The 23,481-nt window shown below is 38.8% G+C and overlaps 3 protein-coding genes across 4 annotated transcripts; all 3 read left to right on the forward strand.

Moving 5' to 3' along the window:
• Positions 1–11,703: 11,703 nt before the first annotated feature.
• Positions 11,704–13,775, forward strand: LOC115769337 (prostatic acid phosphatase). 2 transcript variants are annotated; one of them, XR_004018733.1, is made up of 6 exons: positions 11,735–12,040; positions 12,335–12,418; positions 12,483–12,641; positions 12,708–13,235; positions 13,300–13,633; positions 13,697–13,775. XR_004018733.1 is itself a non-coding variant. In XM_030714097.1 (5 exons), the coding sequence occupies exons 1-5, from the start codon at positions 11,735–11,737 to the stop codon at positions 13,489–13,491; spliced, it is 1,269 nt and encodes a 422-aa protein (XP_030569957.1). In that variant the 5' UTR covers positions 11,704–11,734; the 3' UTR covers positions 13,492–13,549. The 2 variants fall into 2 exon arrangements, 1 of the variants encoding a protein (XP_030569957.1); XM_030714097.1 differs by lacking the exon at positions 13,697–13,775 and having other exon boundaries at positions 11,704–12,040; positions 13,300–13,549.
• LOC115769339 (lysosomal acid phosphatase) lies at positions 13,726–16,227 on the forward strand. Its single transcript, XM_030714100.1, has 5 exons — positions 13,726–14,089; positions 14,877–14,975; positions 15,036–15,119; positions 15,178–15,336; positions 15,406–16,227. The coding sequence occupies exons 1-5, from the start codon at positions 13,940–13,942 to the stop codon at positions 16,114–16,116; spliced, it is 1,203 nt and encodes a 400-aa protein (XP_030569960.1). The 5' UTR covers positions 13,726–13,939; the 3' UTR covers positions 16,117–16,227.
• A 1,622-nt stretch (positions 16,228–17,849) lies between these two features.
• On the forward strand, positions 17,850–23,481 carry LOC115769338 (venom acid phosphatase Acph-1). The gene is made up of 5 exons (XM_030714098.1): positions 17,850–18,475; positions 21,309–21,407; positions 21,836–21,919; positions 22,114–22,272; positions 22,645–23,481. Exons 1-5 carry the CDS (start codon positions 18,317–18,319, stop codon positions 23,353–23,355), a joined length of 1,212 nt encoding a protein of 403 aa, XP_030569958.1. The 5' UTR covers positions 17,850–18,316; the 3' UTR covers positions 23,356–23,481.

The raw sequence follows: 23,481 nt of genomic DNA on the forward strand, positions 1-23,481 counted from the left end.
GTAGCTTGAAAGTTTTAGAGTCATTGGCCAATCAGCTCAGTTTTCTGTAAGCAGTTCACTGCTTTGCTCTGACTATTTATTCTCTTGTGCACTGCTTGTCACGGTGACGGCAGTTAAACAAAATGCACTGTTTGAAAAATTAATATAAAAAATAGCTGTTAAATTTTGCTAACACTTTTTAAATATCTGTTTTTTTTTAAACCTTGCGAAGTTGTTAGTAAACAATCTTTGTCTCATGAATTTATGCCTAAGAGTTCACATAAGTACAAACGCAGGCCAGAAATGATGAGTTGCTCTTTGTTAATTGAATACACACCTTAAACACTCTTCCACTTAAACTTACTTCCAAATCTAATAGAAAACTTCGCAAATTAACTAAAAATCCAATTAGGCCACAGCCTCATGCAAATTCATCAATTAAACATTAATTTATGCTGTGCAGCAAAGTTTTGCGGTCACATAAATCTGCAAGTGTTACGAGACCGCAAGGCAAAGATTTCCTTGAATCTGGCATCTGGTCAAACTGATTGAAGCGCCGAAATGGAATAAGCTTTTAAGTCCAGAATAAAGCGGCCTATGTAAATGATGGGTTGCATTTATTGGCTACCGAAATTCCCACCCATGATAAGCGCTGAGCTGTTGACAATTTGGGCAGGGCTCTGGACCTAGATAAGGCGAACTCGTATGTACATATATTTATTTGCCTGCTATTCGCATGTGCGAAAAAATGAAAATAAAACCTCACCATTTTGGCTCATAATTTGCCTTCGTACTTACGCTTGACCTATCCTACCCTTTGCTGCTTTATATGGTTTCATTAAATATGCAAATGAGCAATGGAAATTGCGGCTGCCTCAGCGAAAAGGATAAAAAATTAAATTGGGAAGGTGAAAGCGGCCAGGTGATTTTGCAAGACAAACGCATACCCTCATGGGCTGAGATGGCGGATACCCATCAGACCAGCCGTGAAATTTATACAAAGAGTTCACATTGCACTTTGTTAGTTTACGTGAACACCCTAACAAAAAAGTATTACACGTTTGCCTTGGAAGTTGTAATCCATAGAAGTTTGAATCCTTAAATCTTAGGAAATCATACAGCAAGAATTTTAGTCTACTTCTTTTGGTTTTTCTTAAAGTAACATTTGGAATATTATTTTTTCTTGGGCCTCTAAAGTTTCACATTTGAATAAGATATAAATATATAAGAAAAATTCATCAGCTTCATAGATTTCGGAAAATCTTTCAAGTTCGAAAAGTGGGCGAAAAATGGTTCATTCCAACCATTTGTATATATGAATGTGTACATGTATGTTGAATTGAAAATGAACTGATATTGAAATTCAATATTGCCCTACTATGCGATCGTCACGAATTCAAGCAGTTCACGTTTTTTTTCGATAAGAAAAGGTGTTTTATTTCTGTTTAGGCTGTATTGGTAATCTAATAAACCTTATCTCATTTTCTCCCATAATCACATTATACGCTAGTTAAATAAACACTCTCTTTAAATTTATTTTTCTCTCTCTCTCTCATCAAATTTTGTTTTTCTTCCTCCTAATCATAATCTAAGCCGCTCTTAATTCTTTTTATTAGAAATGTGTATAAATAGTCGGTCAATTTTTGAAAAGAACATACATAGTATACAGATTTGATCACAATGAAATCATAGATATAGTATATGCTTTTTTGCTATGAACAATTTGTTGTTCGTTTCTTCATACGCTGATGTAAGGGTATACAATTTTCGTGAAGCTGCAAACACCTTTCGCTGTTTTGTTGTCCGGAGGGGCAACTGGGATACGGAGTTACCGAGAGAAAGAGTCGAAAGTCGAATTAAATCGCCAAGTCCGAAATGAATGAAAGCAGCAAGAGATGGAATAAATGAATGAAACGAAATGTAATGAAAACGAAGGCGACGTTCACGTTGAAAAGTGCAACGCGTGGAAAAACGGTTGCCCTCTTTCGGGTGTCTTTGCCTATGACAAAAATAAGAAAAAAAAAAGAAATCATGAAAAAAGAAACAGAAAAGAAAAGCAGCTGCAGTAGCGGCCAAACAGAAAGTTTTGCCTGATTTCGGCGCCGCTCAAAGTATAATAATGTGCTGCTGCTGCCGTCAACGACAACTGCAACGACGATGCTGCAGTTGCAGTTGCCTCCCAAAAAAGTGGGCGTGGCCATGGGCTATGTAGCATGCGGCTTGTGCCGCTTCAAGTGCACACTTTCTCATGGCTTAGCACTTTGCAGCATAGTTCGTTGGTTTTTGTAGTGGCTGGGCGGGTGCGTTGAGGTCGGGCGCTGAGATGGTTGCCCAGCTTATGCAACAAATAATTTAATTTTATGCTGCATACAAAAAGGAGAACTGGCTACAAACGAACCAACGAACGAGCCAAACGAACCAGCGCAGGGCGACAACGGAAATGCCACTTTACGGCCTGTTTGACGGCGAAGTGGACGTTAAGTTGTGAATATGATGACGGAGATGAAGGATGCAGCGACGATGATGACGATGATGATGATTATGATGATGGCGGCGTCATGAGCAACAAGCGACAAGCAAACTGAAATATTGCGCATACGCCGCCTGGGACAGCGGAAAATCGCTGGCAATGAGGTCGAGCCGTAAAACTGGGCTAAATGTCGGCATCAACAGACAAGAAGTCAACCGGATGGGGAATCGTTTGTTGAGTGTCATAAAAACGAAGGCTTAGACATAAAAACAAATTGCAGCAATCGAGTTGAGCGAATTATGCAATAATAAATTTACACATACAACGCATATGTTTCACATAGCCTATTCAGATCCCAGCTGAACTTGACTGAAGTAAGAAAGTGTGACATAAGAATGCGAAAGACGAACGCCTGCTGGAACCCATAAAATTTAAATAAATGTATTAAATAAGTAAACTATGCAATTATTTTGCAGTGCATTTAACACCACGTCCAATTGTTTGATACATCTCATCACCACAATGGGATATTTGTTGCCTAGTTAGAGGAAGAAGTTTCATGAACCACCCTGTTTTTCAGATATTATCAGATATTATTACAACTTCAATGAATGGATTGGTGGGGAACGAATTTCAAACCACAGAGAAGTTCGTCTGCGAATGTTGGAGCAGACATCAATATTGCTCGAAAATCAAAAGGGAAAATAAGTGTTCCCCCCCTTATCTATGCCGCATACTTTTCTTCAGCCTGCCCTCGTATAGATGTACTCTCTTAGCTGAGTTTTTTTTATTAGGTATAAAAGCTCATAATTTCCACCAATAAGCACATTTGGCTTATAGCCCTCACAAATTGTTGTGCCAATTCTAAAATATCGCCAGTCGTTTTGTGGCATTTTCACGTTTCCTTCCATTCGCATTCGCATTCGCATTCACATTAGCAATGTTTATGTTGGCTTCTTTTTTTGGTAATAACAGCAGATGTTTTAACCACAATTAAAGCACTCGAATGGCCGCAAATGTTGGCATTGAGCACGACCTTCGAGCGAATCTCAGACTACACTACATAAATACATATAATTTGGCTTAATTGTGCAAAATAATCATAATTTTTCTGGCAGGCCGGCCACAACAACATGCAGCAGCAGCCCGATTGCTCTGACGGGCGAAATTTTTGGTTCGACTTCGGTATGGGTGGGGCAAGTGTTGACCTGCTTTTGTTATCATCAAAATGTTTGCCAGCACATGTGTGCGCAAAGTTTTCGCCGCTGTCGACACATTAAATGAAATTTAATTCCTGCTGCCGTCATAAGCAGGCAGCAGGCAGCAGGCGGCAGGCGTGTTTGGCGTTCCGGCAAGGACAGCAACTGGACGGGCTTAAAACGCAGGCGAGAAGCCAAGCCAGACCGCCAAAAACTGTAGCCGATGTGGCAGAACCTGTTTCTTGCCTCATGTTGGATACTCAACCACTAAACCAAACTAGCGTCGAGCCCAACCCAAGCCACCTACCCTAGGCCTGGTACGTGTTATGCCAACATTTAAATGTTATTTAAGGCTGCCCCAAAAAGTGGCCTGGCCACTGCTGCTGCTGATGCTCTTCTGCTCTTGTTGTTTGCCGGTGTTTTGTGTTATATTCTGTGGGCGTGGCACACTCATAAAACGTCGCACAGTTGTTGCAAAATTTGTGGCCTCATCGCTTGTCGTTTGTTTAAAGCCGAGCCCAAAATGACCACAAAAAAAAAAACAAGCACAATTTCACGCTCATCTGACTAAATGGTTTTATAGCTTTAGATATTTGCTCATTTGTGTATGGGCCGAAATACGTTGATATTATTGCCATGTTGTTGCTGCTCTTGTTGTTATTTATGAGCGGTCAGTTTTCGTAGCCAAAATATGCTCAACACGCAGCCCTCCCACCCATCTATCTCTTTGCTTCGTTAGCCCTTTGCCGGGGCAACCGAATTCATAAGCCAAGCCAAAAACCAATCATATCAAATTTGTGTAGTCTACTTTTGGGCTCGTCGGCTGTCTGAAATGCTTGCGTTGGCTATATTTCTCTGATTTTTTCATTCTTTCCATTGCTTTTATTTTTTGGGTCTCGGGATTTGTATGTCTTAATCATATTTTATGTTTTATATTTCGCGCTTCAAGTATTTGATGGGTGACTAGCAGAAAATCAGGATTTACTTTTTCAAAATGTTAAAAAAAAGAAGCTGTGTGAGGTGGCTGTGGCTAAGACACATAATTTGTGGCATTATGCTGAAGCCGTGAAGAGGCAGCTACATGAGCGGGCCATGTCGCTGCGGGCCAGGTCAGGACACACAAGAGATATGTGCGGTAACCAATTAGTGTTGATGTGAGCATTAATCTTCATTTTGGATATGTAACAGAGCTGCTGATAGATGTAAGGAGACGGAAGGAGATATATGGAGTGTGACTAACAAACATACATAGAAAGTAGACGGTGCAGGTTTCTGATAGTCATAACTCTCCGATTCAGATTTCATATTTTCCAAAACTATGCCCATATAACTAATAAATGCTACATTTTGGAGACTCTTTTTTAATTTATGTATTACTTCTCTTGAATGAGAATATTCCCCTTTTCTTCGCAATCACCATAAGAGAAAAATCAAACTTTGGGATGTGTAAATAATTACATCTTATATATGAATAAAGTATTTAATAGACTGTTACTGTGTTTATACACACCTCGTATATGCATATATATTTTATGACTAATTATTGTGGTAAATAATTTGTCACATAAGCAAGTTATGACGAGTTAGAATTATTGGAAACATTTTGACACGGACTCCTTGATAACTTTGATTTCCCTAGTAGACCACAACGAATTTATCAATTGAAATGTAACGTGTAAATTTAAATATTGATTTAACTACTTGCAAACAATTTCTATTTATAAATAGTTGCTTTATAAACGTAGTATGTGATATATTTGGCAAAGAATATAAAAGCATTTCAGGTGCTTAAACTTGCAATTTAAATAAACCTTTAATCAAAATTGGTGATATAGCCTAGATACTTTAGATACTTTCACAAAAGAACGTATAGTATTAAGTGGTTAGCTATTTAGTTTAGCCCTCGCCTAAAATGTAGGATAAGTCCATGGACAGGTAACAGGCAGGTAACGTGCATTATAGTATTTTATTAATGGGCATATTGAGCCATTTGGTATGCTTAGCCCAGCCTCTCTTAGCCTGCTCAAGTGGCCGAGAAACACTTGACTCGATTTTGCATAAATGCCAAATAAAAATCTTGGCTAAAATGCAACAGCGAACACGGCGAGCGCTAAGGGCCAAGTGCTGCGACTGCGGAACCGTTGTTAAGCTGCCCACAAATGCTCCACTTAACGGTCGACTAGGCACAAGGTCGGTAAAATCAACAAAAGCTGCGCTGCGGACTTTCAATAATTGGGGCCGGCATTAGCCCTAGGGATAGGGGCCAGAACGGGGCCAGAATGGCGGCGACTTGGCTCGGTTGGCCGCCACTTCATCAGCGGGGCAATTGAAGCGTGCGGCTCGGCCGGACTCAGGTTTCTGGCCGGGCACTAAATTACGTTTAGTGGTTTAATAAAATGCCAAGCACTTTATGCAAATTGAATTAAATGGAGCTCAGCTCAGGATCTGGCTCGTTGGCCTGACTTCCGACAGGACAAGCGAAAGCGCTTGTAAAATGCGCTCCCAGCTGCTTTCTCTCTAAATCTCACTCACCCTTCACAAGCAACATTTAATGCATTATTTATAAAGGATTAGCACCGAGAGCAACTGTCATGCATCCAAAACGGAAGATGGCGAAAACAGGAAGGAAAAACCTTTGCCTAACGAGAAATACTAATTGCCACCGTTCGTATCTGTGTGTTAGTGTGTGTGTATGTATGCTTGTATGAGTCTATTGTTGTTGCTTTTAATGATATGCATTATGAGACGCTCATTAACAAAGCAAATGAAGAAAGTCAAATGTGTAAGTTAAAATGACGAACGGAACCCCTCACACGGCCAACGAACCTCAAACCTCCTAAATGAGACAGACACCTGCTCAGTTGCTGTGGGTAAACATCATTTAAATTTATAAAACCACAAAAGCAACAACAACAACAGCAACACAGCAAAACATTGTGACAATGTGGCTGACAAATTAGAGATGCGTTCGTGACATCACAAAACTTATCAAATGTCCTTAGCGAGAACTTTTTAGTACTGTTATTAAGGAACTCTGGAACTCTTTTATTTTAGTTATTTTATTGATATAGATTCAAATTTATGAAAGAATTTTAAATAATTTATCTTCCAATCAGCTCTAAATAACTGTAATCTGTAAAAAGTTAATATGAAATTGAACAAAAAAGAAAACTAATGTCCTGTGTATGTTTCTAAGTATTATTTTACACTCATCTCTAATGCACACCAACATATTTGTTTGTAGAAGAATGTAAATGAGTCGGTTGAAAAGCTGTGTGCGTGTGTACCTGGAATGAATGGAAAGTCCTTTATGTATATAAAAAATTTGTTGTTTTTTTAATGAAAATATACGCCTCGGAATTTTACATAATTAACTGACAATGAGTTTATGTATTCGCATTTATGCTTGTAAGCACTAACACACATAAAAGCACAGCCACTCAGCTGTGAATATATATATATATATATATATATATATACATGTGTGTGTGTGTACATATGTATGTAAGGCATTTAAACAGCCGGGAGTTACCGGCAACAATCCGTTCGCCAACTCCCAGGGGACTTAAGTTAATTATCACATTTTTTACACACAATTTTACTTTGCATTGATGTGTTACATTGGGATGGGCGTTTTGCTGAGGGCATGGCTAGGGCAATTACGCATTAAAGCTTAATTATGTGAATAATTTGGTTGTAATTTTCTGTAAAGCACATGATACGAGCGCGATTAAACAGCTTCAAAAAGTTAAATCAGCTCATTAATAAACAATTAGCCAGCATATCAAGAGTGTTCAGATTCAAATTTGCTATAGAACGAGAAGCTAAATTGCAAAACTCCTGGAACATAAATAATAACAATTTATTTCAAATAACGTTTGGACATAACTTGCTTTTTATTTTCTGCATGTTTACTATTTGTGCATATTTACAAAATCTCTCATATATATGTGAAATAATGGGAAGAAATGCGGTTTTGGATTTTGGAGTTCAATATGCCAATCGAAGCACACGACACCTATGTTAATGAACAATTTATATATATTGAGCATATAGTATTTAGTTAAAAAATGCATCGTTTTTTTGACAGTAAAAATTGCTGAACTTAATTGTGGATATATCTATTTGCCGCATATTGATGTCAAGCTTTTTGAAATCAGTTCGGCTTTGTGATAATTAAGGCAACTTAATTAAGACTTAGAAAATATATAAAATTTTGAATTCCTTAAGAAGAAACCTTGTCTATAAAAAAACGTTAAAAAATAATTTATAATTTGGGGTCTAAAATCGATCTAAAAGTATCGGCTTCATCAAAATCGTTAATATGCTATTGCAACAGTTTTCTAAGCTACTCTTATCGCATCCCTTTCTCCCTCTCTCTCTCTTTCGAAGCGCGTGTTCAACTTTGTTGCCGTCCTCTTATCAGTTCTTAGGGCCGCTCGTCTAGCAATATTGCAAAATGACTTTCACTTTAATTGAGGGGACTGCGCCATTTGTAGCCGCTGCAAAAACAAACAAATAAAATTATTTTCGCAAACATGTTCGTAAGTATGTTATTTGCTTTTGGTATTCGAAACTCAATCGAGTGAGCTAAGTAGGCTGGCCACGTGCTAAGTTCCCATAAAATGCACACTAGCGCAAGTAACGAATGCTATAGGGTGCGGCGAATTCGACTAATAGATACTCTGTATGCAGCATCATTAATTAAATGTGCATATGTGGGGAAGTCACTTGAAAGGAATCTTTAATAGAACTTGCACTTCTCCATAAATGCTTAGTAAATGCTTAAGAGTAGCTGATAGCTTAATGAAACACTTATCCATTTGCTGTATCTATAAAGATACAGGGTATATGGAAAAACGTTGGGCAAACTGTCAGCCGGGAAGCAGCATCGGGAGCAGGATCTTCGCACATGACATTAATATTTATCAGCCATGCAATTACGATTAGGGCAGACAAACTATTGACTGAGGCAATGGCTCTTTGCAGTCAGAAGCGCCAAAAAACATGCCAGCCAAATTGTCAGACAAAGCGATGCGATTGCCGGGCCAAAATTTATTGATTCGACGCATTGAAATAGTTCTCAGCGGAGCCATTTCAAAGATTTGTACGACAAATTTTTCGCCAGTTCCTGTGTTTCATTTTTGTTTTTTTATTTTTTTTTATTTTTTGTTGGTTCGTGCCTTTTCGCTGAAATAGCTGAAAATTCTAACAGACGCGCATAAAAATTCGAATGCGCGCAGTTAAACTCCCATACACGGAACTGAGCTATAAAGGGGGCGTGTCGCGGACTATTCAATGAGACAAAGCGCGATTCAAGCCGGCATATTGGCTTTTTGTCCGCAACTAGCAACCCCTGGTCAAGGTTTTTTTTTGTAATCTTTTGGCCAGAGGGACATTTTAGGAACGAGTTTCGGGGTTTGACTGCTATGTGTTGTCGCCTAAACGATAAAGCAATGACAAAAGTCACAGTGATTAAAGTTCAATTGGTGTGACAATCGATTGTTAGAAATTCAAAAATAAAATACAAAAGGGAAGCCAATTGTCGCCCAAGGAAGGGGAAAATGATAAAAGTCGTAGATTCTTCATAAAAAATTTGATTTTTATATTAGCGATAAAATGAACACGCAATTGCGTATTCACACGGACAATATCTGCAGACCGCGCAGAGATTAAACAGATTTTAAAGCTAATTAATAGTCAAAAGCATTAAAATTATTCTTTAAGATTTTTATTTATTTGATATCAAGATTCTTATAAGCATTATACATTATTATATATTTATCCATATTAAAAACTATTTATTTATTTATTTAATATAATAAATCTAATTTTTTCTATGCGTATTAAGTATTAAGTGTTGCTTAGATAAGTAAAAAAAAACTACTTTTTCTTAACGTGAACATTTGGATTTTAATTGCTTTTCAAGTGACAAGCTGTCAATATTCGTGAATGTCTCAAATAGATAATTAGCTGTGAAAAGAAATGAATAATTCCACTACGAATGTAGTTTCAAAGATCTTCCGTTTTGCTGCAAGGCCGTCAAATTTCGCTGTTTTATTAATTCTAATCGCCTTTTAAAGCTGATGCAATTCAAATGTCAATTGCGTAGAGTCATTGATATAGTGATCTGTTCTGTACTGTTCCGATCCGTTCTGATCTGATCTGTTTGCTGCTGTCGATTTATATGTGCATGCTGTAAACTATGTATATGCAGGTATGCTGACAATTATCAAACGAAGTCAACTAAATGCTGACAGCTAAAAACCAGACAAAAGTTCAAGTCTATAGACGCCAGTCATGAGCTGTCGCTGTCTGTCACCAATTTAAGTTATTCAGCACAATTTTTTTTTTCTTTCAACAGCTAATTGCATATTTCGGAAGTTCTATAAAAGCATTGAGGTGGACGAATTCTAGCGGTGCTACTAATTAACCTCTAAAAGGTAACAGCAGCCATAGACGAGGGAGTGTTTGGGCAATTAGAGAACATTCTTAGAACCACTCGAAAAAACAACTGTTGCCAGTCAACCAACAAAGTTAACAATGTTAACTGAAAAACAAGATACTAAATGTTCTAAACAGAATACCGATGTCTAATAATACGCGCGTTAAGCGCAATTATCTAGATACATACACCTGGTATATCACTCTTTGGTTCGTCTATCTGTCTGCTTGTTATAGCGACCACAAAAAAGCCAAATAACTTGTTTAAACAGTGCATAAACCAACACTCAGATAATTATGACAAAAGCTCCAATGTCAATAGAGGAAAACAACATTGTGGAAAGCCAAATAATTTGTGCAAAAATAACGCTTTTTTTGCTGGGGAATTTATACCTTTCCACTGAATGAGTTGAAGCAGCAAGGTGGGTAAGTACAAAAAAGAATTCACAAACACGTATTTTTATACCCTCTTTAAATAAATTAGCTTACGCTTGATTTAAAGATAATAACCGAACCCAAAATATATATATATATACATATATATATATATATATATATATTGCCGATTCCGGCTCTAAGGGATCTATATTTATATGACGAATTTTTATCTAATCTAAGAGTATCAGGGTCAATAACTTTTTTTAATGGTGATGGTTAATCTATGATTACCTAATGATAGGCTCAGATATCATTTTATAATTGAAAGGAATTAAAAGCCACTACTAAAACATAAAATTAAGACAAGCTTCTATGCATTTTACAAACTTGACTGAATTAAGTAAACTTATTGCCACCTGCTGAATTTGTGTACCTTTATAATTCATGCTAATGAACAATAATAATTGGCATGTAATTGGTTTTCCAGCATCAGATTGAATATGCCTGATTGTTTTGAATCCTCATTATATTAATTTGCATTCAAATGCTAACAAAAATCTTCTCATAATCAAACAATCAACTCTGTGCCGCCAGTGCAGAGCAAACCAGTAAAAAAATAAATAGAATCGTTGTGTGCAAAAGTTTTTAAATTTCAGTATGTGTGCAAAACTAAAATTAAAGATTTCTGGCAAAAATTGAAATGCGAAAACTGGCCTAAGGGGCGTCACAGTGACATGGCTATAAATAGACGTGGGAATTGAGTTATCCAGGGCGGATATCTGAGGCACACCCCCGCAACTAATATAATAGCATGGTTCAGTGAAATAGCCAATTAATTGGTTCGGTTTTATGCCCGATAGTTCACTGGAATAGTCACAGATACTAGTTGTTACAGTTAGTCGTGTTAGTCAGCGCACGTCAACCTCTCAAACAACTGACGCAACAATAACAATGCCAAACGAACGGTCGCCCGTTGATTTATCTCGTTTTAAGTTTTAAGTTCTCCGCATCCACTTGTCTAGGTTTTATTTGAGTGTCAGCCGCGCTAGCAACAGCACGCGCCAGACGCACAATCCCGCTGACAACTCCATTGCGAGTTAATTGAATTGCGAGTGGATCTCAGTGCTCCGATACCGAATCTCCCGAGTTCCGAAATCTGTTCAAATCACGTTTTATCGATACTTACGACCTGTGTCGTCGCGCCTTCAATTCACTTCCGCTTGCAACTGATTCGCTGGCTATATAAGAAACAACTGCATCAAAAATGATATTCGGTCGCTGCACGCGAAAACAAATACTCACAATGAGTGCGCTGGCCGCTGGCGTTGTCTTGGCAATTGTTGCAATCTGTGTGTTTAACAGTCAAGCGGAGGCCAAGCAGCCGCCTTGGGCGCAAGTGAACAGACCAGTTAACAAGTGCTACAAAACGCGTCCGAATACAACAAACTCAACGCTGGAACTGGTGCACATTGTCTTTAGACACGGCATACGCACGCCCGTCGACACCTTTCCAAAAGATCCCTATATCAAGGATAGTTTCAAGCCCACCGGCTGGGGCCATGTGACGAATGTGAGTTAAAACAAACACTTCGAATAACACCAAACATGCGACACAAAAAATTTCCATACAATCTTGATGCGTTTTTGAAGAAATTTGATTTGGTTTTATGAATATTTTATGGATTTTCAATTAATTGGGTAATTTAGAAAATTGGAATTGGAAATTGTAAGGATACACTTGGAACTGGGATTCAAAATTATCGCTAAACTCCAAATCATTGTATAACTAAGTTCATCAATATTTAAAATTTGTAAAAGTATAAAAGCGTAAATTCAAAACAAACCATTAAACTTTGTTGTGCAGCGTGGCAAGAAGGAGCTCTTCGAGATGGGCCGCTGGCTGCATCGACGCTATGGCGACTTTATGGGACCTTTTTACAGGCCCGATGTAAGTTACACTTTGATGTCTGTCTATATATGAAACTCATATATAAATATATACGTTTATATAGCGACTTCATGCTCAGGCTACGGCCTCGCCTCGGGCGCTGATGTCGCTGCAAACTACACTGGCCAGCATGTTTGAGCCACGCGGCACAGTCATGGAATGGAACAAGCAGCTTAACTGGCAGCCCATACCCATTGTGTCTGAGCCACTGGATCAAGATTCGGTAGGAATAGAACTGATTATATATATGCGTATTGTGCAGGATAATACAGAAGTTGAATATTAACAGCTGTTGTTGGTGCGCACGCCCTGCCCGCGTTACTTCGAGGCGCGCGACGAGGTCTTTGCCTTACCAGAGGTAATCGCTCAACAGGCGCCCTACGCGGATATGCTCAGAGAGCTAAGCAATCTGACTGGCATGCCTATGCGCAATGCGGAGGATGTCAACTCATTGTACATAACTTTACTGGCCGAAAAGGAGTTTGGCTACAAGCTGCCCGACTGGGCGAAGGATTACTTTCCCGAGCGCATGCAATTCCTTGCCGAACAGAGCTATGTGTACAATGCGTATACGCCCGAGATGCAGAAGATCAAAGGTGGCCCCTTTTTGCGCAAAATGTACGACGAGATGCTGGCGAAACAGGCGGGCACTTTGAAGCCCACAGAGCGCGGCATGTTCATCTACACGGGCCACGATTGGACCGTCGGCAACATACTATCCGCGCTGGGCGTTTGGAAGCGGCAAATGCCGCGCTTTGCTATCATGGCCATCTTCGAGACGCACAAGCATCGCGAGACAGGGGAACACTATGTGGAGGTAATGGAATTTATGGAAAAACTCTTTGCAGCTGGCAGTTATACAAGTCCTAAACTCTTTGTAGATCTTTCTGCGCAACGATGAATTTGGCTGCCTGGAGCAGCTGAAGCTAGAAGACTGCGAGCTGCAGTGTCCACTGAATCGGCTCGTTGAGTTGAGCGAATCAGTGCTGCCCAATGACCCCGTGGAACAGCGTTGCCGTGCTCGTAACGCTGATTTTGTGGAGCCACCTCCGCGTCCAATCGATCAGCAATAACTTATTGAAATAGCATTGTAAAGCACACAGAACTCAGTATTAGACGATGACAGCAGGTCATGAAATCAGCGGAAAAAATAAACAAAAGTACCCCAAAAAAGTTAATTGTGTTTGCGAGAATTTTTGCTTTCTATTTTTGTTGGTAAATTTGTTTATTGTGTTGAACACTCAAGTTGATTATAGTTAATTTTGTGTGTTATTAAAGGTTTTTATTGTGCAGCGGCTCTTTGCAAATTGTTTGCTTTTGCGATTCGAGCAACGTCATCTCTCACACTGTTCGCTATCTTTGCAAACATATTCTCGATTCTCTCGATTCTGTTCTACATAATCGCGACTTAAAAGCCGCTCGGCTTCTATTAGTGCAGTCACTATACGCGTGAGTCTCAACGTAGCTGGAGCACGCTTTTAAAATAAAACTCTATAGAAATATATTTAAAAAAAACTTTATATGATGGGGGCCAAGCATTTTGCTGGTCTGTTGTTCTGCCTGAGTGCCCTGCTGCTCGTGGGAGCAGCTATTGTGCCCGTAAAGGAGCCACAGGATGAGCATAAACAGGAGCTGTCCACTACAAACTCAACGCTGGAGCTTGTGCATGTGGTAAATAAATGTCAAGTCTTATAATTGCTTTAACTCTGTTTGTGCGATATACTATACAAATGGATGTGATATGCTTGGGTTGAGCCAATGCAAATATTGTTTGCATTTAAAGTGCCAAAATAATTCATATAGATAGCAACTCATAGCACGCGCTAGACCATAAAATTATAAAATGTGCTTTCCACTTTTATGAACTGCCATAGCAGCTGAATTAAATTTGAATTTAAATATTCATATTTATATATTAATATTGCTACTTGGTAAAAATTTAAAATAAAATCTCTTACGTTTTATGCCAAGACCAGTTTGTGCCACATGGCGTATACTTAATACATCGCCAAGTAGCATTAACATTAATTAAAGCGAACTAACCGGTTTGTTGGGCAAGTACTAAAATGTGTGTATGTGCAAAACTAATTAATTTAATATATTACTAATTGGAATGCAACATGCAACTTCATAAGGAAATTTTATTAATGAGATACTAAATCAAGTAAAAATGCTCGACTAAAAAATACCCTGTCATGAATTCCAAAATAAGACAGATATAGATATTTAGAGACAGAAAAGTCTTTAATCTACATATTAATTATGCTAGACACAGATTTGCGAAATTAAATGGCTAAGCGTATTTTGGCTTAATGGTTAGACAAAGCTCAAGTATTGACCCAAATGGTTAACTACGCAAAAATTGATGTATAGAAAGGTAACAAACTACTATAGACAATAAATGAACAATTGAGTGCCCAGTGAATATCCTATATCCTAACGTACCCTATTTTCACAGCTATTTCGCCATGGACCACGTACCCCCGTCAACACCTACCCGAAGGATCCGCACTTGAACGAAACTTACGAGCCATATGGCTGGGGAGAACTGACCAATGTGAGCTAAATAACTTAATAAAGTTAAATTACATTACAAATATATATCAATGCCCAATAGGCAGCCAAGCTGGAGCTCTACAAAATTGGAAAACAATTGCGCAATCGTTACAAACAATTTCTTGTGCCCTACTATCAACCGGATGTGAGTCTAAACGTGTGATCATAATACGAGTTATAGCTTATCGATAAACCTATTTCAGATGCTTCACGCTCAAGCCACGGAGTCATCACGCACCCTAATGTCGATGCAGATGGTGCTGGCAGGTCTGTTTCCGCCAGAGAATACGCCCATGGAGTGGGATGCGATGCTGAACTGGCAACCAATACCAATCTACACAGAGCCTGAAGCAACCGACACGGTAAAGTTGCAGCAAATGGTTCCTGCAAAGACGGCCAATTAATAAATACTAAAATTAATCTATGCGCAGCGTCTGCGTCAGAAGGTGCCTTGCCCCCGCTACGAGGAGGCCGTGTGGGAGGTGATGCATTTGCCGGAGGTGGTTGCACTGCACGAGGAGAACTCGGACCTGCTGCAACAGCTAACCGAATTGACGGGCCTCAATGTAAGCTATGCGCACGATGTGACCAATGTGTTCATCTCGCTGCTGGCGGAGCAAGCCTACGGCCTGGAGCTGCCAGAGTGGACAAAGGAATACTTTCCAGACAAAATGCGACCACTGGCTGCGAAATCGTATACCTACGATGCGTACACGCCGGAGCTGCGCAAAATCAAAGGAGGTTTCTTTCTGGCTGACATGTTCTACCATATGCAGTCAAAGATAGCTGGCAAACTGCAACCAGCTGGTAGAAAAATGTACATATCCTGTGCACACGATTGGAGCATATCGAATGTGCTAAGCGCCCTTAACGTTTGGCAGAATCAGATGCCCCGTTTCTCAGCCCTGATAGCCATTGAGCTGCATAAACGCAACGATAGTGATGACTACTTCGTGGAGATATATTTCCAAAATGATCCCAACCAACCACCGCAACTGCTGCAGGTGCCCGGCTGTGACAAGCAGTGTCCCTTAGCAAAGCTACTGGAGCTCACCGTGGATGTGCTGCCGGACGCACCATATGAGCAGCTGTGCCTCGCCCGGGGCACTGGCGACGGCACCCGCATCAGCTATCACAAATGAGAGGTACTAAGTTTCATTCAGCAGTATTAACTATGTAATATCTTAATATGAAGTGTTTATATAAGAGGCTTCTGATAGCTATATATAAAATATGTATTCGCCTCCGTCTGATTGCTGTTTGATTGATTTGCACGCTACTCGAATGGACTAGCTCTGGCTGGGAGTAAATGTGCGTGTTTTATTACCTCCACTTGGCGGAAGGCAGTTCGATAAGTTTTATCATGGGGTATGCTTTTGGAATATCTGAAAATGTTCTATGATAAAAAACTAAAATGGGTGGAGTTTGCCAATTTATTTGTTTGCTTAAATCAATTGCCAATTGGAATCACCATCAATAACAGTCCCTCTTAAAAACAGTTTTGACTATTGTAAAAAGCAAATTATAAATTTAATATAAAATGCGCAAATGAAAATAGGTAGAAGTTTTTTAGCTGCAAAATAAAGCATATACATTATATCTTGGCACCGCAATTAGAAACTTTTAATTGAGAACAATTTATAAAATTGATATCTGATGCGCAGATGAAAATAAATATTAAAATAATTACGAATAATTTTAAGAATGTCGCTTTACGTTAATTAAATAACAGTAGACGGCTTCGAGCTGCATAAATAGGTGTCTATATTAAAACATCACAATCAAACATTTTAATTGAAAACAAGCTGATAATTTACGTCCATTTAATATTAGCTCAAAAAATGCAGCTTCAAAACGGTTTCATTAAGGATAATACTTTATGTGAATATCTAATCGATGCACAGGGATTAATCAAAGGGAATTTTAATACCTAAAGACATTTATTAATTTCTCTAAATATAAGAAGATCTTTAGGTATTATTCACATAACATATATGCCTACAGCATTGATCTGCATCACCAAATCAAGTTAATGAACTGGAGTTGTTTATTTCACATATTTCTCAAACTGCCCCACCTTCAAATTAAATACACGTTTACTAAAAGGTTTCTTACAGCACTTATAAAACAAAGTGTAGATGTTCTTGAAGCAAACAGTTGGCATTTGAACATTTTATGCATAAAAGCGATTCAAGTGAATTATATTTAATCCATCAAAGGATGGCAACAACTTCCGTGCGGCAATAAAAAAAACAATATGTAAATTTAAATTTGTCAAATTGAGGCGCAATTTTAAACAAAACACAGCAACAAAAACAACATGCATAATACTAAATAATTAACATATGCTCGACAAAGTAACAAAGTAAACAAATCCAAAATGTTAAGATTTATTACAACCGGCTGCCGAAAAATCTGGTGACGAATTTCTTTGGGCATAAATTAGCCAGACGCCAAAGTGTGTGTGACTGTATTTTATAGTATGTGTGTGTGTGGGTGTGTACGCGCAATATAAATGTAAGTCGCGCCCGCGATTTAAAACGCCTCAAATGTGAAGGCATTGTTGTGGCGACTGCTCAATGTACGATCAGTTACGAGCCACGCAACACACAATAGACATACAACAACAACAACAATAACAATAAGAATAAAAGTAATAATAGTCAAAAGCGACGGCGGTGACGAAAGCATTTAGCGATAATGAAACGATAAAAGACATATGTTCTGGTTCTGTTGGGTCTGAACATCGTTTTTATTTTTTTTTGTGGGCTTTTGTTTGGCTCGCGAAATATATATGACAGTACGGCATAGGTGCTCCGTGGAACAGCTGAGCTATCCGTTATCCGTTATCCGGTTATTCGCTTATCAGCTCGGCTAAAAACTGAAAATATAAGACGGCTCATCATTAATTACAGTGTACAAGGTTTGTCAAATAGAAATACGCGTATGTTTGTATTGATGATAACAGCAGAAAGAAGACAAATATCGTGCCCGAAATACAGATATTCAAATGCTGTTGAAAGAAAAGGCGCCCTCAAAACTCGTTCCATAACGACTTTGCAAATTAACGATAACAAGTTTATTATTATTATTTTTTGGTTTTCTGTTTTATGAAGAGCATAATTAAAAGCGCCGAATAAACAATGCCAGCAAAAATCCAAAAAGAATCGAGTTGTCTGTTGGTCTTCTGATTTGTGTGTTTGTGGACGTTCGAATCGCTTCAACGTTCCCGCTCTGCTATTAGCGCGAAGCAAATAAACACATATACACATACAACAATAAAACGGAGAACAACCCAAGTTCGAGACCCGCGACTAAGCCATATAAAGCAGCTCTACCAAAATGCCGCGTTCGCATTTCACTAGGAGGCATTGTCTAGCGATGACGGGCGGCTTAATTGCATTGGCTTTGCTGATCTTGTGCTTTACACACTCGACGGTCATCTCGAGCAAGCTCACCGATCCCGGCACCGACGAGTCTACGCTTGAGCTGTTGCATGTGGTAAGTCCGAGAGTCGATAGCAATCGAACAACACTAGCAAAAAAAAAAGTAGAAAAACAGCTGTGAAGTAACAGCTGCGGCTATTACACTGTGCAACAGACCCCAAGCTTTCGTGTGATAAGTCATACAGGTGATAGAAGCCGAATCTGTGCGGGGCCAAGTTTTTAATTTAAACAAAGCTGGCTAAGCTTTAAGCGAACATAAAATATTTTGTGAAGCTTTTAGGGCTTTTAAGCGTTTCGTAATTTGAGAAGATCAAGACTCAAAGGTATATTGCTTAGGGTTATTTTTATTATTATTATTATTATTAAAATTTGTTTGTTACTATTATTATTATTACTAAAACTATTATTATTATTATTAAAAACAGGACGAACTATCGAAACGTACAACAAAGTAACTCAATCCTCAATATAATTAGGTCTTAAGATAGATATATTAATTAAATTTAAAGTGTTTATTGTTTTTTAAGTTATCAATCAAACTGTGGTGCAATTTCAGAGCTTCTACAAAAGGACTCCCAATTCCATTAGCTTACATCTTACTTCAAAGTTAGAGTTAATTAAGACCACCTTACAAGTGCTCTATCAAAGTCATTAAAAATGCCAGGTGCCGCAAGTAGAGTAAATAGTAACGTCACGTCTTTTAAAGAATAAGCAGCTGATAGTACAATAATGCAAAACCAACGTTCGTCATTAAACGTTTAAACCTAGCATTGAAAGTGAATGGAATTAACATAGCTTCAGCAAATTAACAAAAAAGAAAAAAAAAACATTTTGCTGATAACAAATCGTAAGAAATGTTTAAAAAAAGAATAACATATTGCTGATAAGCACGCGACAAAAATAATTAACGCTCGCAGTTTTTAAGCAACATGCCTTGACACTGTAGCACAGTGTAACGTAGCATTTAATTATTGCTCGGAATAATTTTAATTTAGTACGCTGCCAGCTGAGGCAATAGACGAATGTCGCGCGATAACAACAAGCCTTACACGCATACACAAAATGTCATAAATACTATGTATCACCAGTACGGAAAGTGAAGGCATTCCGAAAGGTATAAGCCTGATAAGAAATAGGCTTACCTATAGTTCTATAATCATTGAAAAGAGCTCAAATTAAGTCCAGTGATTAGTGCTTTGTGCATCAGATAATTTAATTGATCTTTGATTGTGCACAGATTAACGTGTTTTAGATTTAAAGTACTAATACCAGTGATTATTATTGGATTCTATATCACGTATTAATAGGCAGCCAGCCATGAAGCCTGTAATAAAAGTGCGATTGTGACTTTGACGAGAAACTCTAGTGTCGCCTATAAACTGTAGAAGTTGATAGCACTTGCTAGAGATGAGTGCGTGTCGTGTTTCCGTGCGTGACACAAACATTCACGCATCGGGCACGTGAAAGCGCAGACAGTATTAACATGATCAGGCACGAGATCAGATAGTTTCACAGTGCCTTATAAATAATATATGCTTCATTAATTAAAAATTGATATATTACAAAATTTTAAATAAATTGTGCGGGTAATTTTTAAACAGCTTTTGTCACGGGCGATTAAATATTGTCGCTTCGTGGTCGTGCCGCGTTAAAAAAATAAACTCGCTCCAATTTTATTTTATGCTAAACAAACTATGAAAATCTGTAATTAACAAGTGAATTTCCATTTAGTTAGGCATGTTGTATATGTTAGGCGATATGATATATATTGGTATTAAATTACAGATTTCTTTTAAAATTAATTTGTTATCTTTCTAACAATCTACTTGTAAATTAACTAAAGCAGCCTAACTTCATAAAACAAACTCTTCAAACTGGGCCATAAATCAGTTGTACGCTTCATCTATGCAAACTTTCAACAAAACAAAGCAAAACAAACTTAAAACCAGATACATGCCTAATTACAATTTCAGCTACTCGTTTCGCCCAACCAAGCAGCAAAAAAAAAAAAAAAAGAGGAAAACAAAAGTTGAAAAAAAAACCAGTCTACTAACTTTTTTATATGGCCATACCACAAACTGCGACGCACTTTTGTTATATAAATATTTTCAAACATTTTTTACGTAGTCAGGTTTAATATTGATGCTCTGAAAACCTAATTAGCTGGCATAGAGATAAGTTGACTCAGTCTAGTCCAGGGCTGCTGACCTTCAGCCAGGCGGAGCTTATCAGCAAATTGGCCACGCGCAATTTAAATCGAATCGCTGGAAAAGCTTCCGCAAATTTGTATTTGTAACGACACTTCGCACGTGCATGACCAGTGAGAGGTGCGCCTGGGATCGATGGTTGCTTCTCCCCTGAGTACGGATCCTACTCGCAAGTTGTCGCTCTCTCTAATCAGAGTCGCGTGCACGGCTTAAATTTGTCATTATAATTGTTTTTGCTTGAGATGCTAATTAAACGCGTACCCCAACATGGCACTGGCTAAAAATAGCGCGTAAAAACAAGCCTAATCTGGAATATGAAAAGCCACAGGTCGACAAAATAAATCTTTAAAGATCCGCGTTATTTATTAATAAATAATAATTTATTAATAGATAGACTGCACTTGTGTAGATGTTATAGAAAAAATCAGTAGCTAGACGATCTTACAGCATTAATTAGCTGATTGCATTTTTTTTAAATTAAATATTTATTCTCTTTGCAAAAAAGATTTTAAACCCATCCAGGTGATTTTTAAATTAATATAAATTAAATAAAATTGATGTCTTAAAGCATGATTTTCAGCTTATATCAATTGCGTCTAAAACCGAGCTAATTAAAGCAGCGACTGGAAATAAAAGTTAAAAACTCGTAACTAACACTGCATACGTTTGTACAATTCTCAGGTCTTTCGACATGGCCCACGCACACCGGCGGACACATATCCAACGGATCCCCATGTAAATGAAACCTACTATCCATTTGGCTGGGGACAAGTAACAAATGTGAGTCGAGAACAAGTTGCAGCAAAACTTTTGCCCAAAAATAGAAAAAACAAAAAAGCCAAAAAAAAAAAAAAAATTGTAAAAGGAACCTACCAGCTTCCCGTTTAGCCCGAAAACCACGCAGCAAAGCATTTAAATAAATTGAAATGCAAATGTTTGTCGTGGCGGAGGACGGATGAAGTTCCGGGGGTGGCATCTGTGTTGCATTAACATATACACATGCATATGTTTATGCAATTGCAAAAATGCAAGGCATTTATTATTTTATAACATTGCTACATGTTTCTCTCTCTCTCTCTCTCTCTCTCTCTCTCTCTCCCTCTCCCGTCTGTCGCTTTCTCTGGTGCTACTGCTGCTGCTATTTGTGGGCTACCCGACTGTTGTCTCACGTGCCATCCGCCCATGCCATGTAATAAATCAACGCTCAGAATGGCAAACGCGAGCTGTTCAACATTGGAAGTTGGCTGCGTAAGCGTTATGGCAAATTCCTGGCACCCTACTACAGTCCCGATGTAAGTAACCCAACGCTAACGAACCACCACCAGACACCCGTTGGCAGCGAATCGGGAACCGGAGACCGTCCGCCGGACGGGTGTCTGATAGTGCGGACGTTTACAAATTGCAAAGCTCAAGCGCTCTTGCCTCATCACTCAATTTCCTTAACGCTCTTCTCGTTCTCGTTCTTGGCCACATTTTACATCTTCAGTTGGTGCACGCACAGGCAACGGGTGTGCCACGCACACACATGACCATGCAAACGGTGCTGGCCAGTTTCTTTCCACCGAAAGGTACGCCCATGGAATGGAACAGCAAATACAATTGGCAGCCCATACCGGTGTTCTCCCAAGAGCTAAATGAGGATACGGTATGTCAACCTATCAATAATGATGCCATCATCAGTTGAAATTGATTAATACCCCATTTCAACGTCAACACCAAAGGCCGCGATTCGTGTTTTCTCTTTTCTCTCATTTTAAAACGAGCCAAAAACTAATTTAATTGAGATATGTGCTAACCATTTATAAGGCTCAACTTAAAGCAAATCAATTTAACTTCGATTCTAATTTAAAATTTCGATTCAAATGCTGCACAAAACGAAAAGATTCAAAGCTTAATGCTGTCAGGCTGATTGAATTGAATTTTAATTGACGTTAAATATTCATTCTAATCTAGTTTGTTTATTCATTTGTTTAATACTTACCAATACTTATTTAATCGAAAAATCTTTAATCCTCAGTTACTTCTTGTGCGCACACCCTGTCCTCGCTACTTTGAAGCCCTGCACGAAGTTTATGAGCTGCCCGAGGTAAAGAAGGAAATCGAGCCCTATCTGGAGATGTATAAGGAGCTGGCTGGCCACACCGGGCTCAGTTTCAATGAACCGGAAGATGTGCAATCGCTCTATCTGACATTGCTCGCAGAACAGGAATGGGGTCTAGAGCTGCCCGAATGGACGAAGCAATATTTTCCCGAGAAAATGCAATTCCTTACCGAACAGAGTTATGTGTATAATGTGTATACGCCCGAGATGCAAAAGATCAAGGCGGGTCCGTTCCTGAAGAAGATGTTCAACGAAATGCAACAGAAGCGTAACGAAACCCTGAAGCCCGATAAGCGCAAGCTCTTTATCTATACGGGCCACGACTCGACTGTGGTGAACGTGCTTTCTGCTTTGAAGATCTGGGAGCGCCAGCTGCCGCGCTATTCGGTCATGGCATTGTTCGAGCTACACAAGAACAAAGAAACCGGCGATTACTGGGTAGAGATTTATTTCCGCAATAATCCTAAGGCGCCAGCTGAAAAGTTAACTGTGCCCGGCTGTGAGTTCCAGTGTCCGTTGGATAAGTTGCTCGAGTTGGCTAAAGATGTGGTGCCCAGCGAGGCAGATGCCAAGCGATGTGATGCCCAAAATGAGCAATTCACAGAGCCGCCATTGCGTGGCCCATAGAAATGCTAAATGAAGAAGGATGTATATTTCTCGAATCGAACAGGTGCTAAAACTCAGGGAGCCACAAGTTAGTTAAGTTAACCAGTCGTTTAAGTTTGTCTATTAAAGATCAAGTAGAAATTTGCA

The sequence above is a fragment of the Drosophila novamexicana genome, unplaced genomic scaffold (genome assembly GCF_003285875.2).
Source record: "Drosophila novamexicana strain 15010-1031.04,08,12 unplaced genomic scaffold, DnovRS2.1 tig00004554-arrow-pilon, whole genome shotgun sequence".
NCBI classification, from domain to species: Eukaryota; Metazoa; Arthropoda; class Insecta; order Diptera; family Drosophilidae; genus Drosophila; species Drosophila novamexicana.